The 19971-nt window shown below is 37.4% G+C and overlaps 1 protein-coding gene across 2 annotated transcripts in view; it reads right to left on the bottom strand.

The window, feature by feature from the left end:
• The window catches only part of atp9b (ATPase phospholipid transporting 9B), a 56837-nt gene that overhangs the window by 33746 nt on the left and 3120 nt on the right, over positions 1-19971 (bottom strand). For both annotated transcript variants that reach the window (XM_084422952.1, XM_084422951.1), the window contains exons 2-11: positions 19520-19693; positions 11854-12004; positions 11134-11247; positions 10928-11036; positions 9996-10054; positions 9533-9584; positions 6618-6712; positions 5397-5477; positions 2418-2493; positions 1218-1294 (exon numbers count right to left, since the gene is read on the bottom strand). In XM_084422952.1, coding sequence (XP_084279078.1) covers positions 1218-1294; positions 2418-2493; positions 5397-5477; positions 6618-6712; positions 9533-9584; positions 9996-10054; positions 10928-11036; positions 11134-11247; positions 11854-12004; positions 19520-19693 — 988 coding nt within the window. The remainder of the gene's footprint in view (positions 1-1217; positions 1295-2417; positions 2494-5396; positions 5478-6617; positions 6713-9532; positions 9585-9995; positions 10055-10927; positions 11037-11133; positions 11248-11853; positions 12005-19519; positions 19694-19971) is intronic.

The raw sequence follows: 19971 nt of genomic DNA, 5'->3' as shown, positions 1-19971 counted from the left end.
TTCTGAAAGTAAATACAAGTAATGACGCTGAAAATTCAGCTTTGCATCACAGTAGTAATGACATTTATATATATATTAAAGGTAGGGTAGGCCATTTCGGAGAGGCTAGCAATAGCAAGCTAGCTTTGAAAGCTTGAGATCCCACCCTCCCTTCAGTGCATCTCCAAAGAAAGCCTCCTCCAAAACACATGAACGCACACAGCAGAGTTTGCAAAGCGCCACGAGATGAGAGACGGTGTTAAACTACCTCATGTCTCACAGCACATAACATTACAATAATAATGAGCTTACAGAGTTCTTACTTGTACCACCTGACTGCTGCATTTATTTCGCCGTTAATAGTGTTGACATAGAAATGCATAAAGCTCCGGGTAGAATGTCACAGGTTGCCATTTTAATATTTTGACCACTTCTATTATTGATTGCTCTCAGGATATGAAGAGAGTTTCAACCAGTATAACAAAAGTGTTTATAAAATATAAAAAAAATTGCGTACCATACCTACAGAAAAAAGCTATTTTAAATTGTAGTAATATTTCACAATATTGTTTTTACTGTATCTTTTATTCAATAAATGCAGGCTTGGTGAGTGTAAGACAATTATATATTTTTTTCAAAAACATAAAACATTTTTTTACCAACCCCTACATTTTTGACCAGTCGTGTACATATGAGTAGAACAATGCCAGAGCTCTGAACTATGTCGATAAGTTTAAAAAAGGAAAAAAAGGCCAAAGACAGCAGGGGTCAGTTAGGGGAGGGGTAATGAGTGTAATGGGATTTGACGTTTTTAAGTTTACTTTTACAGCATTGACGTCCACTGTATCTAATCATTAAGGGGAATTCTGCAGGATTAAGGCTCTGCCACAAATGTCACGCAAGCCCTTGGTTGGTTAATTTCCCTCTAGATTAATCTCTCTGGGGTTGTCCTTTCACATCGACAGGTCCAAATTCATCACTAAGATCAGGGTTGAAAACCACCTCAACTGTTCGCTATTTTTATTTGGTTTAAATTGAAAGGTTAAAAGGAAAAAGAAAAACAATCCCTGGGTAATGTCTAGTGAATATTGACAATTCAACTGTAGATATCACAACTCATACTTATGTTATTGAATTATTAGAATTTTTTTCAAACAATCAGCCTTTGGGAGAAAAACTAATTAAAGAAACCAAGTATTTCACTTTTCATAACCAAACAAACAAACAAACAAACCCACCTTGTTTTTGGACTGCGACGTGTTCAGTACACTTCGCATCTCTTTCCCTGTATATATGACCACACCTATGACAGTACCTGGAAAAACAAAACCAAATTGGATGACTGATTGCAAATGGACAACAATAAATAAACAGGCCGTGTGTCTATGGCCGGCCTAATGAACAATTAGCTCAAAAAAGTGTGTTTCCAGTTAACGGATGCAGCTGAGACTCAGACAAATGATTCAATATGTGGGACACCCAGAAATAAACCGTTACAATGAGGCCTATTATAGTCAGATCAATGGTGCTGCTTTGGTAATGGACTGATTCATTAAAGTAAACTAATTACTGATGGAGTATGCAGCCTACCACTAAACGAGGAAGTGCCGAAGTCCAACTTTTGTTTAAACACTGTAACACAATATATAACGTGCTGCAACGGAGTTTAAATATTTCTCATTTTCTTTAAGCTCGACATATCGTTTCATGTTTGGAAAGCAACGAAACCTAGGCTGCTCTCAAGGGGGTCTTTAATGGGCTAGGACTACAGGGCATATCGGTTTCTCGCCCCATGGTGTTTTGTGTTGGGTCTGCTTGGTTGGATGGGATGACGTCACCAGACTGTGTTTTGCGGGGAGATATAGAAGGACTTTCTTCGGCTGAAGGTCACACCGTGCTGGGGAATATGAAGAACCTCTAAAAACCCCTGGAGAACCAAGACATGGGCAACCACAGATCAATGAAGGGCCGATCGCTGGCACAAACGCATGCCGCTTGAAGGAATAGCCCTGCTATTATTGTTGAACTGGGATCAGATTCTAAACAACAGACCCCTAGGAGATGTCGGAGAAAGCGTAGCGGCAAAAACCGATCTCGGACCTGTTCTTTGGGGACACGTTTCATTGACACCGCAGGGATAGGACTGCAAAAAGCCAGACACTTCGGCTTCCCATTAACGGCTACTCATATTTCTCTGCTCATGAGATTGTTTGAATAGTAGCAGATGAGTCTGGTGATCTCAAGTGACAAACAAACGGGAGAGCGAAGGGGGTCTTGAGTGATGCTAGCGGATTGCCTCAGTATCAACGGCACACTCCTCTACAACACAATAAACTCGAAAGATATTTGACCTGTGATGAATATTTCAGACCTCTGAGGCTTGTGTTTTTCTTACATTTCTATAAAAGAAAATTAACGCTGGAAAAGACTTTTCTTACCAGATGCCACCACAGTGCTGGCCCACAGGGTGTTCTCAATGCTCAAACTCTCGTTGATGGGAGGGTCACAGTCCTCCTGGGAACAGAGGTCGTACATTAGTCTGGGTTTATACATCTCAGTCTGTTTTGATTTCATGGTTATCTAGCACAGGAAAAAGCGGTTATCAATTATGGCCTTTAAAAAGCAGGTCAATAAAAATGACAAAGACTCAAAGCACAAATAATGAATCGATGAACTTTCATCACGACGAATGGCAAGTAGGGAATTAGACAACAGATTGAATTACACTAATGCCCGGTTTAGCGACACAGTCCATTTAAAGGGAATGGCGAAATCGGTTTGACTTGATCTGCCTTGTTTAGAAAAACAGCATCATGCTGAACATTATAATAAGACCTTGTTTAGTGTTAGCACGCTCTGTGCTGAGCAGAACAGAACAGAATTTCTGACCCCAGGCCATAAATCAGGGGAGAAGCGCAGAAATTAAATCTTTAAATGCTTATTTCCACATAACATGTTGCGGCTGGGTGAATACGGATGATATCTAATTATCCGCTGTCAGTAGGGCATAATATACAGTGAGAAAGAGGACCACACACACATCGCGGCTGCTGAGACATGCGCATTGATGCAGATAGCGAGAGAGATGTGTCCTCTAGTCAAAACGGCCCACTGGCTTTGTCATTTGTCTCTTTCTGGCCAACAGATGTAGCAATGCCAACCTGACAGAAACTGAAGAGAGGTTTATCAAGAGAAAAGGCCTTTTATCAATGATAAGGCTCAAAAGACAGGCTTAAAGAAATGGGAGTGTTTTAAACCATAAATCATAACTCCATACGTAGGATAAAAGTTGTATAAAACTTTTAGGGAAAATGATAAGATTTTGTTGAAATAGAAAGGAACAGTTCCAAGATGAGCATTCATAATTTTTTTCTGCAGCTGTGAATCTGACAAGTTTAATGAAAAACATTTGGCTGCATCATAACTTAAAGGGATAGTTCATCCAAAAATGTTCATTCTGTCATCACTTACTCATGTTGCTCCAGACCTGTATGACTTTCTTTAGCGGAACATAAAAGAAGATATTTTGAGAAATGTCCCTGTGCTTTTTGTCCACAGAATGGAAGTCAATGCTCATCAAAACTGTTTGATTACCAATATTTATCAAAATATCTTCTATGTTCTGCAGAAGATTGAACATAAATTATGATAGAATTTTCATTTTTGGGTGAACCATCCCTTTGAACTAAAACATGTGAACTGGTCGATTTGTGTCTAAATATAGTTAAACCCCCTTTTATTTAGCTATGTAAATGAGAAAATGTTTTGTTTATTTTGGAACATCATTATTTTTATACTACCGTTCAAAAGTCTGGAGTCAACTTAGTCAAAAAGTGTAAAAAAAAAAAAAATTATATTGATTACATTTTACAAAGTTACAAAATATTTCTCTTTTAAATAAATTCATAAATTCAAAGAATCATACAAAATGTATCATGGTTTTCATTCAAATATTAGACGGCACAACGGTTTTCAACAATGCAAATAATAAATGTTTCTTGAGCACAATTCAGCATATTATGAATTAAAATATTAAAACAGAAAAGAGTTGTAATAACATTTCATAATCTTACCGTAAAAAAAAAAAAAATCAATTAAATGCAGCCTTTGTGATGATAAGAGTCTTCTTTTCAAAAACATTTATAACATTTTACCGAACCAAAACGTTTTAATGGTAGTATTTACTGTATACAGCTAATAATAAATACTAGAAATGAACCCCAAATCCAAAACCTACTACAAAAAGAAATGTTTTAATTTAGAAAAATAAAATAAAATAAAAAATAAAAAAATCTAAACCAGGTTGTCGCCAAATTTCCCCAAAACTAACATACACATGCATGTACAGTCAAGTGTAAAAAAAATATCAAGAGTGAACATCCCATTTTAAATAGGCTGATCTCTGTGATACTAACACAGATGTGTGTGCATGTGAGACATTAAGAACGATCATATTCACATTAACAATTACAGACTGTTTTATCCAAAGTGACATACAAATGAGAATAATAAAAGCAGAAGCGATCCATCAAGTGATTAATCAATGGATTTAAATGTCACTGTAAGGGCCTGTATTGATGTCCGAATCGTAAAACTTTATTAAAGTGATAGTTCACTCAGTAATGAAAATTCTGTCATCATTTACTTACCCTCATCTAATTTTGAATAATGTACTGGTGGCACTTTTCTATGCAATTATAACGAAGAGATTTAAAGCTTTAAATTTACATTAAATTAGCTTTAATTAAAAAGAGAATATTCGAGAAAGAAATTCCTATGGGTCTGGACAACAAAAGGGTGAGTAAATAATGACAACATACTCCTTTAAATAAACAAAGCACTGAAGTGGCAATAAGGTGCAGCAAGTGTGTGGGCAGTAAAGAACTGTGGGAAACAGCGTTTGGAAGCGTGTCCCTATAGCTGCAGATTTGTGAAAGCAGGCTCAGGAGGGTGACTCAGCGCAGGAAGTGATCTTCTGCCCCTGCATGCTGTGTGGCCAAGAGCGAAGACTTCAAACAAAGACAGGCTTCATGTGGGGGGTCCCTTTTTCCTCCCTCTTTCTTTCTCCGGTACTGCGCTAATCTGCTGTTAATAAGGAACTGTGCTCGGCCAATGGGCTGGGAGTGAGCCTAACAACCCGTGATGTCATCAGCGTTGTGAGGAATGCGCCTCGTTGGCCGGTTTTACATTCCAGAGACACTTCAGCTCATAGTCATGTGAACAGGCACACTTTGAGAATCCATGTTATTTTAATGTGCAATTAAAAACAGCGGTTAGGTTTAGTTTACTGGGCAACAACACAACATTAAATACCTCTACAAAAACCTAACAGCGGGTTTAAATTGGGGCCGTGACGTCACAGCGCATGCTAAACGAAGCCTCGTAAAAATTCCTTTATTAATAGCAGTTTCTCTTACCCTTGTGAAGTTCCCCTCAAAACTGTGAATGTCCAGTTGAGGCTTCTGGGCGTAAACGTATGCGCTGATGGAGAAGAGATCCTGCGGATAAGCAAACGGAAAGGTCAAGAAAAACATTACCGCAATAAATCAGCACCAGAAATGTCACCCAATGAACAAAGTTCTGGGCTCGGTCCAAACCCAACCTCTTGTTTCGTGCAAGTGTTATGGCAGGACTCAAAGTGACTAGCAATCAGAGTGATTCTCATGAAAATAAGCCCCTTCTGACATCCCGCCACAAGTCTGAATTTCAAACAGAACAAATAATGTAGACAAAACAACGTAATTAAAACACTGATGGGTTGCTTACAAATTATAATGACTTTTGCAATTGATGACATTCTGCAAGTATGAAAAACAGGGATGTTTAGCGATCTGACTGTCAAGCCCACCAGACACCCGATCCGCCCGCTCCCGCTGCTTTACTGCGCCAATCATTCGGCGACTTGCTGAAATTTTAATTCTGTGATCACATTAAGTGGTTTCGGAAAGACAAATACAAACGTGAACCCTTGCTCGAGGTGAGTGTCATCTCCACACTGATGGCACTGGGAGACAGACCGTTTGGTGGATTCCAGTTGTCTCTCGGGGTAAAGTTACCGGCCCATGTGAAACAAACCCTCCGGCCAGTAAATCAGATACACAGTGATATCAAACATGAGCCTACGTATCATCAGCCTGAGAGAGTCTGAGCGTGGGCCTACGGGGGTAAAGTTACCGACCCATCCGCGAACAGAACAGGAGGAGCTGAAATGTGATTTTGGATTCCAGAAGAAGATGGGTGCTGATGTGTCTGACGATTCAAATCATCTTACTTTTAAATGATTTATATTTTTTTATATACTTTGTTTTGAGCAATAAAACCATTTTTGTAGTTATACAGAAGCATATTCAAGTAAAATGTATGCCACAAAAAAGATGTGGGAGTGGGGGGTCAACAGTGACATTTTTTTCTTCATACCTCACAACACTACTTTGGTATAAAAACATTTATATGATCCAAGCATGAATGCACCATTAATAGACTTAAAATGTGAAAGACTCGGACTAGATGATAACATTGTATTTTATACTAGTCAAGCATCTTATATCAGCAAATATTTGTATAATTTATTATTAACAGGCATTAAGATCACAGCAATATGGAGTATGTACTGTTTTTGTGCAAGAAAATGTTCATACCCCTAAGGCAGGTAGTCTTTGAGTACAAGCAACAGTGACTCGCAGTTTCCAATCTGTCTCTCCATCCAGCTGATCTGTTCTAATAAAACATGAACCTGGAAAACCAAAACATTTGCATTTTAAATCTGACAGACAAAAATAGAACACATTATTCTTTCAAAAATCTAATTTAACTTGACAACATGTAGTGATCTGTTCTGAAGTTCTGTTCTGAAGAGTATTATCTTTATTTCCAGACAGAATAGTGAGAGGGCTGGAGATGAATGTGTGAAGGACACATTTGTTATGGGCCAAAACTTTGGCCCCTATACACTAAAGAACTCTGAATGCTTAAGTTAACATATTGTTAATATTGATCTCAAACAAGACTGATATAATGGTAGGCGGTAGACAGGAAAGGTCGCAGTCTTTAAGCTCTCAGTGCAAATGCTTCAGTGTTCATCATGTTCCATATACTGAGTTTGCCTACATTATCCAACCTTACTGAAGTACAGCCTGTCAAAACATGTCCGATCATTTCTTTGAAAAAAAATAAATAATAATTATTATTATTATACACACACACACACACACACACACACACACACACACACACACACACACACACACATATACATACATATGTGTGTGTATAATAATAATAATAATAATAATAAAAAATCATTATTATGATTATTATTATTATTATAATACACACACACACATATATACATATACACATATACATATATATATATATGTGTGTGTATAATAATAATAATAAATTATTATTATTATTATTATTATTATATATAATAATAATAATTATTATTATTATTATTATTATACACACACATACATACACACACATATATATATATATATATATATTATATACATAATTTTAATTATTATTTTTTTTTTTACGAAATGAGATTTTGCATTATAATACTAAGAATTATCATAAAGATAATGTCTCAATTTAAAAAAATCTTAAAATAGACTTCACTGACTGTAAAAATAATAATTATAATAATTATCTTTTGAGGTTGGGTTGAAATATGGACATGTTTTACACAAGTTACAACACATTAAAGGATCTGCTCACTAAGACCTGGTTAATGTCTTACTAATAAATTATTAATAATCAACTCTGTAAAATATTTAAAGACACAGAAAATCTAAAAACCAAACAGAAGAAAATGAATTAAGTGAAAACTGTACAATAAATAACCACTGTAATAATGTGTCATAATGTGACTTAAGTCATGGCTCAGTGTCAAGGCAAATGCTGTTAATCGTACACACACACTCTCACCCACTCACCCACTCTCGCACAGAGAACATCGTTCGTTCCTCAGAATTCAAGAAGTTAAGCTATACGTTCAAACCAGAAAGTGAAGCATCAGCCATGTTCACTTCAACAAAATATTAAAAAGTGGCACTTGAAGAAAAAAAAAAATGTACAAGCACACATTTCAAAAGAAACAGCTCTCATAAAGATGTTTGTAAGATTTCAAATGAAAATTAAAGGGCTCATATAATGGTACATACACTTTTACAAGTTGATTGTACTGAAATGTGTGTTGGCAGTGCCTGTACACAGCTATCATAAAATGATAAAAATCCATCCAGTGTTTTTTTTTTTTATCTTCTTATGTTTTCCCCCGTCTCAAATCAAGCCGTTCGATTTTGTGACGTCACAAAATCGATGCCCCGCCCACGATTGTTGATTGACAGCAGCGTTTCAACACAGACCCGCCCTCGCTCGTGAGCAAGCTGTCAATCATAGTCCGCACGGACCGGCGCGGTCATTGTTGATACGCTGGAGCACTGTCTATGAGCAGAATGGCGTCTAAGCGATTGTGGTGTTCTGTTCTTGGGTGTAATAATGAACACAGCACTCATTTTGATGTTCCTAAATCCGAACCGCTGAAGACGCAGTGGCTGAGTTTGTTTTCGAAGGGAATATTCCCCACGATCAACATCAATGCTTTCATGTTTGCGCGAATCATTTCACACACCAGACTGCTTTACAAACGAGGTCAATATAAAGCTGGTTTTGCTAAGAAGCTGCTCCTGAAAAAAGGATCGGTACCAACTATTCGTGTTCCTGCTGCACCTCCAGAAGAAGTGAGTGCAACGTTTTATTAACCTTTATATTAATATTTATATTAATCTTTGCAAATCGCTTGCTGCACGCTTCACGATGAATGCGGCTGTTTACACTCAGGTACATTACGGCATGTTTTCTATATACGACGTTCTCAATATAATTCATAATCCCACGTTTATAATGAACAACGCATTGTGGTTATTGTGTTATTGTGTTACGGTGTACGCACAGAACAGAGGGGCGGGGTAAGCAAAGCTCATTATCATTTAAAGACACATGCACTTAAACGGCGTGCTGAAAACAGAGCTGGTTTTGACCAGGTAAAATGAGTGTTTTCTTACAATACTAATGAGAATTTTTAATTAAAGTATATTACAAACTTTTAATTTAGACCCTAGAGAATCATATTAGCTTGTACAAAAATGGCATTATATGACCCCTTTAAGAAAGTATTTGGAAACATCAGCTGAACTTGTATATAGTTCAAGTGATGAACTACCTGTGGTTACTCTTCTTAGACACTTGTATTCACCTTGGGCCACATGGTTTGATATTTTTATTATCTTATTTAATGACGTTAATAGATTTTATGTGTGAATAAAATGTCTAAAAGTTTTGAGGCCTACTGCATGTATGTATGTGTGTGTAAATATATGAACACGTATATATGTTAACATTATAAAAAAAGAAAGAAAATTAATATTTTTAAAATGTTCTCTACAAGTGCATATGGGCACGGTGTTGGACACCACTGGCTTAATGACAAGTAGTTTTCAGGGACGACTGAAAGCTCTGTTTGTATGTGAAGAGTGAAACTCACCAGTCTTCTCAGAAGTTCTCAGAAAAATCATATCAGCAGGAATTCTCTGATTCTACAAAACAAAACATCAGACATCGTTTAAAAGGCATATAAGGATCCATGCTATCTTTGCTTCAAAACTGAGCGAGCTGGCCACCTACACAGTTTATAATCTTTAGAGATATTCATTTATTCACATACATATATATTTTATTATATATACACTGTATATGCGCGCGTCAGTGAATCCAGTTCTGTAACGTTTTAGTGTTCTTAACCTATTTTAGTGTTGCGTTGAATAATTGAACAAGGTCATTTCCCTAGCAAGCAATTAAAGCGAACCACAGACAGTAAGAGGAGAGACAGACACAATGTCCCATTAAAAGAATGACAGGATTTCATGTGACGGATCACATAGCAGAAAGTTTATGCTGATACCTTCAACAACAAAAGAGAGAGGAAGGGATAAAAAAGGACAACAAACCTTTTCCACAATGATTAAATCTCCGACCTGTATGTCTGAGCTCTTTATTTGGACCTTCCCTGAAAAGCAAGATGGACAAATAATTGTAATTAGAAATGAATTATTAAGCCTTAGGCAATTTACATTTAATCAAAATAGTTTTTAAAATGATCAATATTAGGGTTGTAAAAGTTAACACATCAAGATGGGTTAACTAGATTTAATACAGTTAGCACTTTTTTTTTTTTCCTTCAATTTGTTTTTTCTAAAAGAACATTCAGAGCTAACTGGGACTGAACAGAGTAGCTAAGATTTCACACACACATGCACATAAGCTCCTATCAGAGTACCCGTTTCCCACTAGATGGAGAAAGACATTCTTTACATTTATTCATAAATGAAACCCAGACAGGGCGTTTAACAAAAGTCATTTGCATTCTTTGTATGGTGAAATTAAATTATCATCGAAGCTCAACAAGTTGCATATCACCCATGAGTGAAACAGAAATAAGGAGGATTGCACCTTTATACATGTAATATTATGTTCATAAAATTATTGAATTGCATATTTTGTATAGTTACTAAATTTCAGATTTTCTATGCAATTGGATGTACTTTGAGAAATATAGAACCTTTTTTGTACAAGTACTTACATTAAAAATGAACTAAATGCTATTTAAAATATGTAAGATTAATAGAGATTAAATAATAAATCATTTTACAACAATTGCAAAACCTGAGGTAAATGATTTTAGATTTCTAAAACACTTGATGAGGATTTGAATACATCAAGTCATTACCTACAATGTAAAAAATACACTCAGTATCAACTCTTTTGTTGTTATTTTCATAGGCTTCAAAGGCTGCAACTCTTAGTTAGTCAATGGAGCTCAAAACATGTGCATATGACACATCATGTATAATATCATCAGGATGTGTCACATTGTGGTCACCTCTCATTGTGAGTTTACTGTACAGCTGGGAATTCATCTCTTTATCTCTCCTGCAACGGCGAACTTCGTCAACTGCCTCTCTCACCATGGTGACAGCCAACACAAAACCCTGAAAGACAAGGGGGGGAAAAAAGGAACAACAAAAGCGATGAATGCATTTACTTTTAGAGTTCAATCTCCACCTTCATAAGGTTAGACGTACTCACCAGCGGGGCCCAGTAAGTGTACAAATATCCTATCTTAAGCGATGGAACAAACTGAGAACAAGCCACTACCAGAAAATACAAGTTGAGGAAGAACTTAAACTGCTGGTAAAGAACCTAAAACAAAAGAAAGAGAAAGCACCACAAATAAATCAACAACCAGCAATATATTTTATAAAATTCCCATGACAATATGAATCGAAAAGCATTTAAGTACTTGTAATGACAGTAATACATGTGACATCCTAACACAGCTTTTGGTGGCACACCTGATTGGCTTATACATAATTCATCGTACAAGCTGCAAATACTTTGCCAAGGACACATACACAAGGTGCGTTCCTCTGAATAAGACATCGCCAGCAGTCATAATACAGTAGATCGCTTACACACTCAGTGGAAAAAGATCCGTTAGATTGCTGTTACACCCCCTTCCTTCACAGCTAGTTACACATTAACCTGATTACTGAGCAAATCTGCTGTGCGTACAATGGGTAGAGATTTCACTTTAAACAGCCTAGCGAGAGCTAAAGAATAAACGCAGGCACAAAAAAAGTTCTGCATCATAAAATAAATAATAAATATTAAAAATAATATTATAAATTATAAAAAAAATATTAATGACATAAATACACAAAAATAATAAGACAGCATTTTACAAGTGATAAAAAAAGAAGTTTGCATTCTCAACAAAACACATGCATCAGAGATGTATGGCCTTACCCCTGGCACAAAAGTGACAAAGTTGTATTTCTGATTCTTGATGGCATTTCTGGGGTACTTCTCTTCACATTTCTCGGGATGTCCCAGCCACACTGTCCGAGCCTTCAGCTCTTTCTTCCTGCGACATGTGTGAACCAGACATTCACAACAGCTGCGTGACAGAGACCACGGGAGGAAAAAGATCATCCAGTGATTAGACAAATTCACTTAAAGGAGACACAGTGCTACAGGCGCAGTTCAGGCCTGGATTCCAGTAAATGGTCTTCATTTAAAAATATCCCTGACCGAAAAATTAACAAATATCAAGGCTGGTCATAACGCCTAATTTAAGGGTTGTGCTGAAAACTGGTGATTTTAGTGAATTATCACCCTGTTAATCACTTAAAATGCACTTGAAAACTAACACTGAGACTTTTTGTGGAATTCATCACCAGTCAGGCGTATCCAGTTGATTCCACTTGAAATACAACTGACGTTAATGCAACATTAATGTAACTGATGTTACAGAGAGTGAAGGCAGCCTAGTTTCACTAGAACTTCAAGCAGACGATACAGAGAACTTCCACTAAGAAGTAACACTTCACACGGTAGTGCGAGAAACAGAACGCTCTCAAAACCCTCAAAATGAGCATTTTAATTGTCAAATTTAATTTATGTCAACGAGCAACTCATTTTACTTCCGTAATATAATATATTTTAATGTACTGAAGAATTAAACAGAGTTCATTTTGATTTCATGTCGACTGAGAATACTACATATTGATAATAAAGACAAGCAAATAATCAAGGGGGCTGAAGATGTGTATAGTTTTAGTGAACAATGAAAAACTTCATCTAAAGGTTCCTGTGTGTTCCATGCAGGCCTAGCGATACCTAAAGGGAACAACAAACCTGTAGATGATGTCCTCTGTAACACCCCTGTCAAATAAACCCCTCCCTAGTAAACGAATGCTCCGATTCGCTGTGAAGGTCAGAGAGAGCGCCAAACACTTTGTTGACCTTCATATTCATTTTATATTCTAGCGGTTGCCATCCCTGCTGAACGGCGTGACGGTACTCTGCCGGTACTCTGCGCAGTTTACACAGTCATGCCGATTGGTTTGGCTGGCACTGAACTAAATTACATAAACCTTGAAAAAAAATATAATAATATTTGTGTTGGCCCCTTTTGTCTCCTGTCTGTAAGTGCCAGCTCCCTGATTCATAAGAGAGATTATTTGCTCAAATGAATGTAGTTCAAATAATAGGGCCGTTTGAATAAGCAGAGTTATTCTGCTTGAATTATTTGTTCATTTCATAATCCTTTGCCTAAGCATACAGAAAATTACTGGAAAGCAGCAAACTGGTCAGCTGTGTGAAATCCCATTTGTTCATTAGGAGCAGAAAAAGAAAAAAATCAATACCAAGCTTACAATTGAGATGCGCTGCTGATAACCTAGTGCATAAGTGGAGAAGAGTCAAGCACACACGTTCATAACCATAAATTACTAATATATCTTTTAATCACACTTGCGTCACATGTCATTGATGCAACACAAAAGGCATTGAGATATTCTGGGAATGCACGTCCAAATAGACATTGAGCCTATTGATATTGTTGGCTGGATAAGCAAATTTTCGGTTGGCGTGTTTGACCTTCTGACTGATGATGCGCAGAGAGCACCTCAACCAAAAAACACAACCTGTGCTTGTGCATGTATTTCATGCACAGTTACCGGTGCGTTAGAAAGGAGCTGAGCCAACCTGGCACAAGCACTACATACACACACAATAGGCTGCATGACAATGGTGACATTTATTAATAAAAGGTGAAGGCCAAGATCTTTTTAAATGTTTTCAGCAAAACATCTATCTATCTATCTATCTATCTATCTATCTATCTATCTATCTATCTATCTATCTATCTATCTATCTATCTATCTATCTATCTATCTATCTATCTATCTATCTATCTATCTATCTATATATCTATCTATCCATCCATCCATCCACCTACCCATCTATCAGTCCATCAATCTATCTATCAATCAATCTTTTCATCTACCTACCCATCCATCCATCCGTTTATGACTGTCTATGACTCTCAATCAATTACAAACAAATTTTAAATCATAATAAATATACCAATCAAATTTATCATAAGTAATCAAATTTATCAATATGTTCTCATAAAAGCCACCAAATGAAAAAATATTCCTGGCTTATCAACAACTATTAGCTACCACAACAACGCATAGTAACATTCTGATTATTATTACAAGCGGGCATTGCAGTAATTTTTGTCTACCACTTTGAAAGCTTCAGCTCTTTTTAAATTTGGATGGATTCTGATTGGCAGTCAATGTTTTTATCATTCATCAGTTTGAAAAAATCATTCTGAAAGCAATTCCAACGATATCGTTCCTCTATGCCGTTATTGTTATAGCTGTGGCGTTGACTTCTCTATTCTCATAGAATTAGAATGATTATTAAAACTTCATAGACGTCCCCCTTGGTGTGAAAGTGCCTTTACATTCAAGAACATTCCATTTGCAGTAGGGTTGCTGCTGTAGTCTGTGTTACATGGTGTTCAGCTGCACACCGATTACATTACTTGGCCACTGTAATGTAATTTTTTTTAACCATTTAGTTCAGTTAGACAATACAACAGATGCCAAAATTATGAACAAAGCATATGCTCTGCTCCATATACAGCACGAGTTGCAGAGTGCAACAGGAGTCAGATTTCAGATTTGCAAAAATAATAGATTTTTCGATTAATCGTTTTTTAAAATGTGGTTGATTCGATATTTTCCGTATGTATTTCCACTAACATTGAACATAATATCTGATTGACGTTAATCTTATTACTAGTCTTTTCCATCCTCTTATTTACATTGCACGAGCGTGACAGCGGGGACCCTGTCATTTATTCTGTGCTGAACATGGCGGATACAGGTTCGCTTTTCAGCGTGAAAGACGTTCCATGTTGAAGGAACTGCATTGTCACGAAAGTTTATCATTTGCACGCATTTTCAAGCCTTGCCTACGGTGGCCAAGTAGTGCACAACACAACGAAATTTAAAAAGCAAACATAAGTTCACAACACAACGGAAATGAGCCACAACACAACGAAATTAATCCACAACACAACGGAAATGAGTTACAACACAACGGAAAATGTACAACACAACGAAATGAATCCACAACACAACGGAAATGAGCCACAACACAACGGAAAATGTCGTTTATATACTGTCTATGGAAAATGTACAACACAACGAAATAAAGCCGCAACACAACGGAAATGCCCCCGACCACTAGAGGGCTCTCGGAGCGCGATAAAGTTAGTTTTCCATGCCACTGAGTCTAAAAAAATGAACACCACCACTATTAGTTTTAACAGTATGTAGCTAACCATTGTATATCGCCATTTATTAATTCAAAATCACCTACGTGCATTATAGCTGCATATTTATACTCTAGAATGTTTTGACGCGCTACCAGCGCTTGATCCCTAACGGTACGTTCACACGGGGCGTCAGCGTCAACACTTGACGGAAGGCGTGGCTGAAGTTTGGCACTGACGGTCATATGCAATGGTCATAGCAGCGTCAGCCAATGAAATTAGACAGGAACTCAACAACAAGCTTCATTGTCGTGATTGGCTGCCGCCTGGCTACTGTATTTGCATAGAGCGATCCTGATTGGCTGACGCTTCCGTCTGCGGCGCTTCACTGGCGTTGCTCGCGGCAGAAGTTGAAAAATTCTCAACTTCTGCCGCGAGCAACGCCAGTGTTCAACGCCACAATTCTTTTCGGCAACGCTTGACGTCACCCATTCAAAGTCAATGGGAAGCGTTGACGCTGACGCCCCGTGTGAACGTACCGTTAAGGGAACGTCCGCCAATTCTTTCAAGTTGTTAAAACGTATTTGTATAAATTAAAATTACTTTTAACATTCAAAAACAGACATGTCCAAATCCAAAGCTTGATTGTATTGGTAGTAGACTGACTTACTACAGCTGATTTCTTTCCAATACCTCCCTTTATTACAGTAAACAATTATTTTTTAGGAAATTTCTGTAATATAATAAAAGTTTTTTTTCTTGTATCATGTTTCAAAGGTTGAGATTCCTATTAACCAAACTGACTTACAACAGGTGAAATTGTGCCAATAGCTCCCTATATCCACAGTACACAATTTTTGTTGTTGTTGTTGTTTAAAAAAAAAAAAAAACATTAGGCCTACTGTAATTCACCTAAAGGTCTTTTTGTTTTTTCATGTCCCAAAGATTGTGGTAGGTTCCTAGTGACCAGACTGACTTATTACAGGTGAAATTGTGCCAATACCTTCCTGTAATTCGGCAATTCACCTAATGATTTTATTTATCAAATTATATTATAATAAATTATACGTTTTAACCACTTGGTGGAATTGCTAATGCTAATTCGGCAATTCACCTAATGATTTTATTTATCAAATTATATTATAATAAATTATACGTTTTAACCACTTGGTGGAATTGCCAGACGTTCCCTTAGGGATGCGCTGTTGTAGCGCGTCAAAGCATTCTCCAGTATAAATACGCAGCTGTAATTCATGTAGGTGATTTTGAAGTATATTTTATGTCGATATACAATGGTTACACTGTAAAAACTAAACCCTTTAAAGGTGCTATAAGCGATCTCACGCGTTTTTTAGGCTAAAACATTTTTTTTTTCACATACCGCAAACATCTCCTCACTATCCGCTAGCTGCCTGTCCCCTGAACACACTGTAAAAAAACACGGTCTCTGCAGACAGCCCACGCTCCACAAACTGCAGCAAAAACGAACTGAGCAACAAACAGAGCGACCCGCACCAGGAAACATAACAAACTGTTCCAGCCAATAACCAACAAGAATGATGTGGGGGTGGGGTTCGGGGGTTAGTGCGCGGATGAGGAGGAGGGAGGGTCTAGCTAGCCTCCGTTTTGTTTGATAATAATTCAAACATCAACAAAAGGGTTACGCCAACCGAGATCGCTTATAGCACCTTTAAGACTGCCGACTCTATAGAACAATGGCAAGGAAAACTAACTTTACCGCAATCCGAGAGCCCTCTAGTGGTTGGGGGTATTTCCGTTGTGTTGCGGCTTTATTTCGTTGTGTTGTACATTTTCCATTGTGTTGTGGCTTATTTCTGTTGTGTTGTACATTTTCCGTTGTGTTGTGGCTCATTTCGTTGTGTTGTGAACTTATGTTTGCTTTTTAAATTTCGTTGTGTTGTGCACTACTGGGCCACCGTACTTGCCAATTTAAGCATTCAAGCGAAAGAGAACTTGCGCGTGCTGTGTGAGAAGTTTTGTGCACACACACCCGAAGCACACACAGCTGCACGTCTGAGACAGCATGCAAATAATAAAGTTAATTCTCTTTCATCTCACTTTGTGCTAAAACGGACAAATCCACAAAATGGCTGCCTTTGCGAGTATCCAAATAAACATAGTTGGTTATGGCTATGGAGAAAGAACGTGTATTGAATGATGTATGAGTATATTGGATGATGTATGAGTATATTGGATCCATGCATTAGTCTTAAAGTGACAGCAGCCTAATATTCCTGCTGCAGTCTGTGTTTTTAATGTTAATCACACTACAAAATACAAAGAAATCACTCCATGCTCTTCACTAAATAACTTTTTTGAAACTTTAAAAGGATAACGCGTTAACTCACTGTCCTTTTGTTTTTTTATGGAAATAAAAACCCATTTAGTTCAGTCGGACAATGGATGCTAAAATTATGAACTGAAAGTGTCTGCTCTGCTCCATATACAGCATGAGCTGCAGAGTGCAACAGGAGTCAGATTTCACTTATCACGTGACAAGAGTAAGGACAGATGACTGACAGGATGATGGCAGAGGATTTGGTGCGCAATAGATCCTGGGCGTCACTGACAACTGACAACGCATGATGTAGTTTTGGTTTCTTGCCACTGTCGCCTTTGTCGCATTTGGCTTGCTTAGTTGGGGACACTTAATATTCAACAATATTATTGATCTGCCTGCATTGACACCATTGTATGAGAACTGAACTGAGCTGGATGATTTCATCACTGTTTTCTTCAGAGCTGCTGTATAGATAAAAAAAAAAAAAAAACTTTTTTACAACAGAAATCCCTTTACAGAGTGCACTTGATCGCAAATTCAAAAGTGAAAGGAAAACCAAGCATGCACTAAAAAAAAACTATTTCAATAACCCCCATATTGATAGCAGCTCCCTTATGCCCACAAATTATTGGCCATATTGAGTATGCGTGATCGCAATTTAAAGGGGACGTATTATGCCCCTTTTCACAAGATGTAAAATAAGTCTCTGATGTCTCCAGAGTGTGTATGTGAGGTTTTAGCTCAAAATACCCAACAGATAATTTTTACAGCATGTTTAAATTGTCACTTTTAAATTTGTTTTAGTGTGTGCCCTTTAAATGCAAATAAGCTGCTGCTGCACAGCACAGGGGGCGGAGCTTCATGAGCTCGCTCTCAGTCTCAGGACAATTTCATCTCACGGAATTATGATAATATCAGAAACTCTCAGTAACGGTGTTCATTTCGACCCGGAGTCGGACAATAATGCCTACAGAGTCAGGGTGCTGTATGGAGATGGAACAGGTATAGTTTAGTTTAATTACGGTTATAACGTATTCGTCATCTGCTTGTATGTATCCACTATTAATAGCCTACAAGTCTGCTGTTTCGGACCAGGTCCGAATGATGATCAAAAATATACTGATGAGTTTAATAAAGTTTATTGTACATCACACAAAAGATGAAGTGTCAGTTTTACTCCAGAAAATCACCGTAAGAGCTGAGTAAACACAGTATACGAAGTGCGTAAGTACATAAACGAATTTCGGTAGAGTTGAGGGAGCATTTTCTTTGAAAACAAAATAATTCCACCTCGTCTTCAGCGGCTGCCTCAGATTTCGGGAGTAAATAGAGAGAGAGCTATGTGGATTAATACATCCAGCCACACAACACCTACAACGCTTGGGAGACATTCTCGGCGGATGTGTACAACTCGCTGTGAATTCGATCAGGGCGGGTCTATGTTAAAACGGCAGTGTCTGTCAACACTCGTGGGCGGGGCCTGTGGCTTTAGTGACGTCACTAAAGCCGCATTCTGAAAACAGGTCGTTGGGAGACACTGCTTATGATTTATGGGGATTAATAAAAAAGGAGTGAGTGGATTTTTATCACTATTGGGTGGTTGTGTACACACACTGCCAACACACATTTATGTCCAAACAGCATGCAAAAGTGAATTTTGCATAATAGGTCCCCTTTAAAAATGAAAGAGAAAAGCGAGTGCGCATTAACCAGTGTTATCGGTAATACCGGTGTTGTAGTAAGTTTATATACTGGTGTGAAAAATCTCAAATTTGCAGTCGAGTTTTTAAATATGAGGGCATTCACACAGAACAGGTTCTCACATTCCTTCTGTGCTGTTTTATTTTTTATTTTTGGTCTTTTCAGCATTTTTCACCATGAGCCTCACATTTTTGAGACACAGCATCAAATTTAAAAAGTGGTTTACGTTGGAGAAGCAAATACTATGTATAACCAGATCATTTGTGAGCACTCGGATATTAAAAGAAGCAACTTAACGCTTAAATATCAATGTGAGCACTCATGTAGGCTGTTACCTGATGCACAGGACCTTCCATCCTCCACAGAGGAACCAGCCCAGTCCTCTGTGTCTCTGACTCACTCTGGCTCTGGGCAGAGTCTGATAGTCACTTTCGTCATTTTCGAAAGCTTCTTCTGACATCATCAATGGCATCTCATCAAGGTTTAAGGATTCGTCTTCAATCTGATACCTGAAACATTGTTGCAAAAAAGGATGGCATTACACCTCTGACAAGTTAGGCATCATAATTTTTAGCCAAAATTATAAATTATAAAAGTTGTGTAGGATAATTTCTCCTTTATATAAATTCACAAAAAGCTAAATAACCTGCTAAGCTACAAAAACGGCATAGGTTTTCTATATCAAATTAAGGTGTCACGACTCAAATGTAATAAATAGACTGTTTGTTAAATTGTAATCCAACAAAAACACTCCTACTTTCATTATAACCTATCAAATATAAAAAGA

Source organism: Rutilus rutilus (genome assembly GCF_951802725.1).
Source record: "Rutilus rutilus genome assembly, chromosome: 11".
Classification (NCBI taxonomy): domain Eukaryota; kingdom Metazoa; phylum Chordata; class Actinopteri; order Cypriniformes; family Leuciscidae; genus Rutilus; species Rutilus rutilus.
This window is presented reverse-complemented; position numbering and strand designations above follow the sequence as displayed.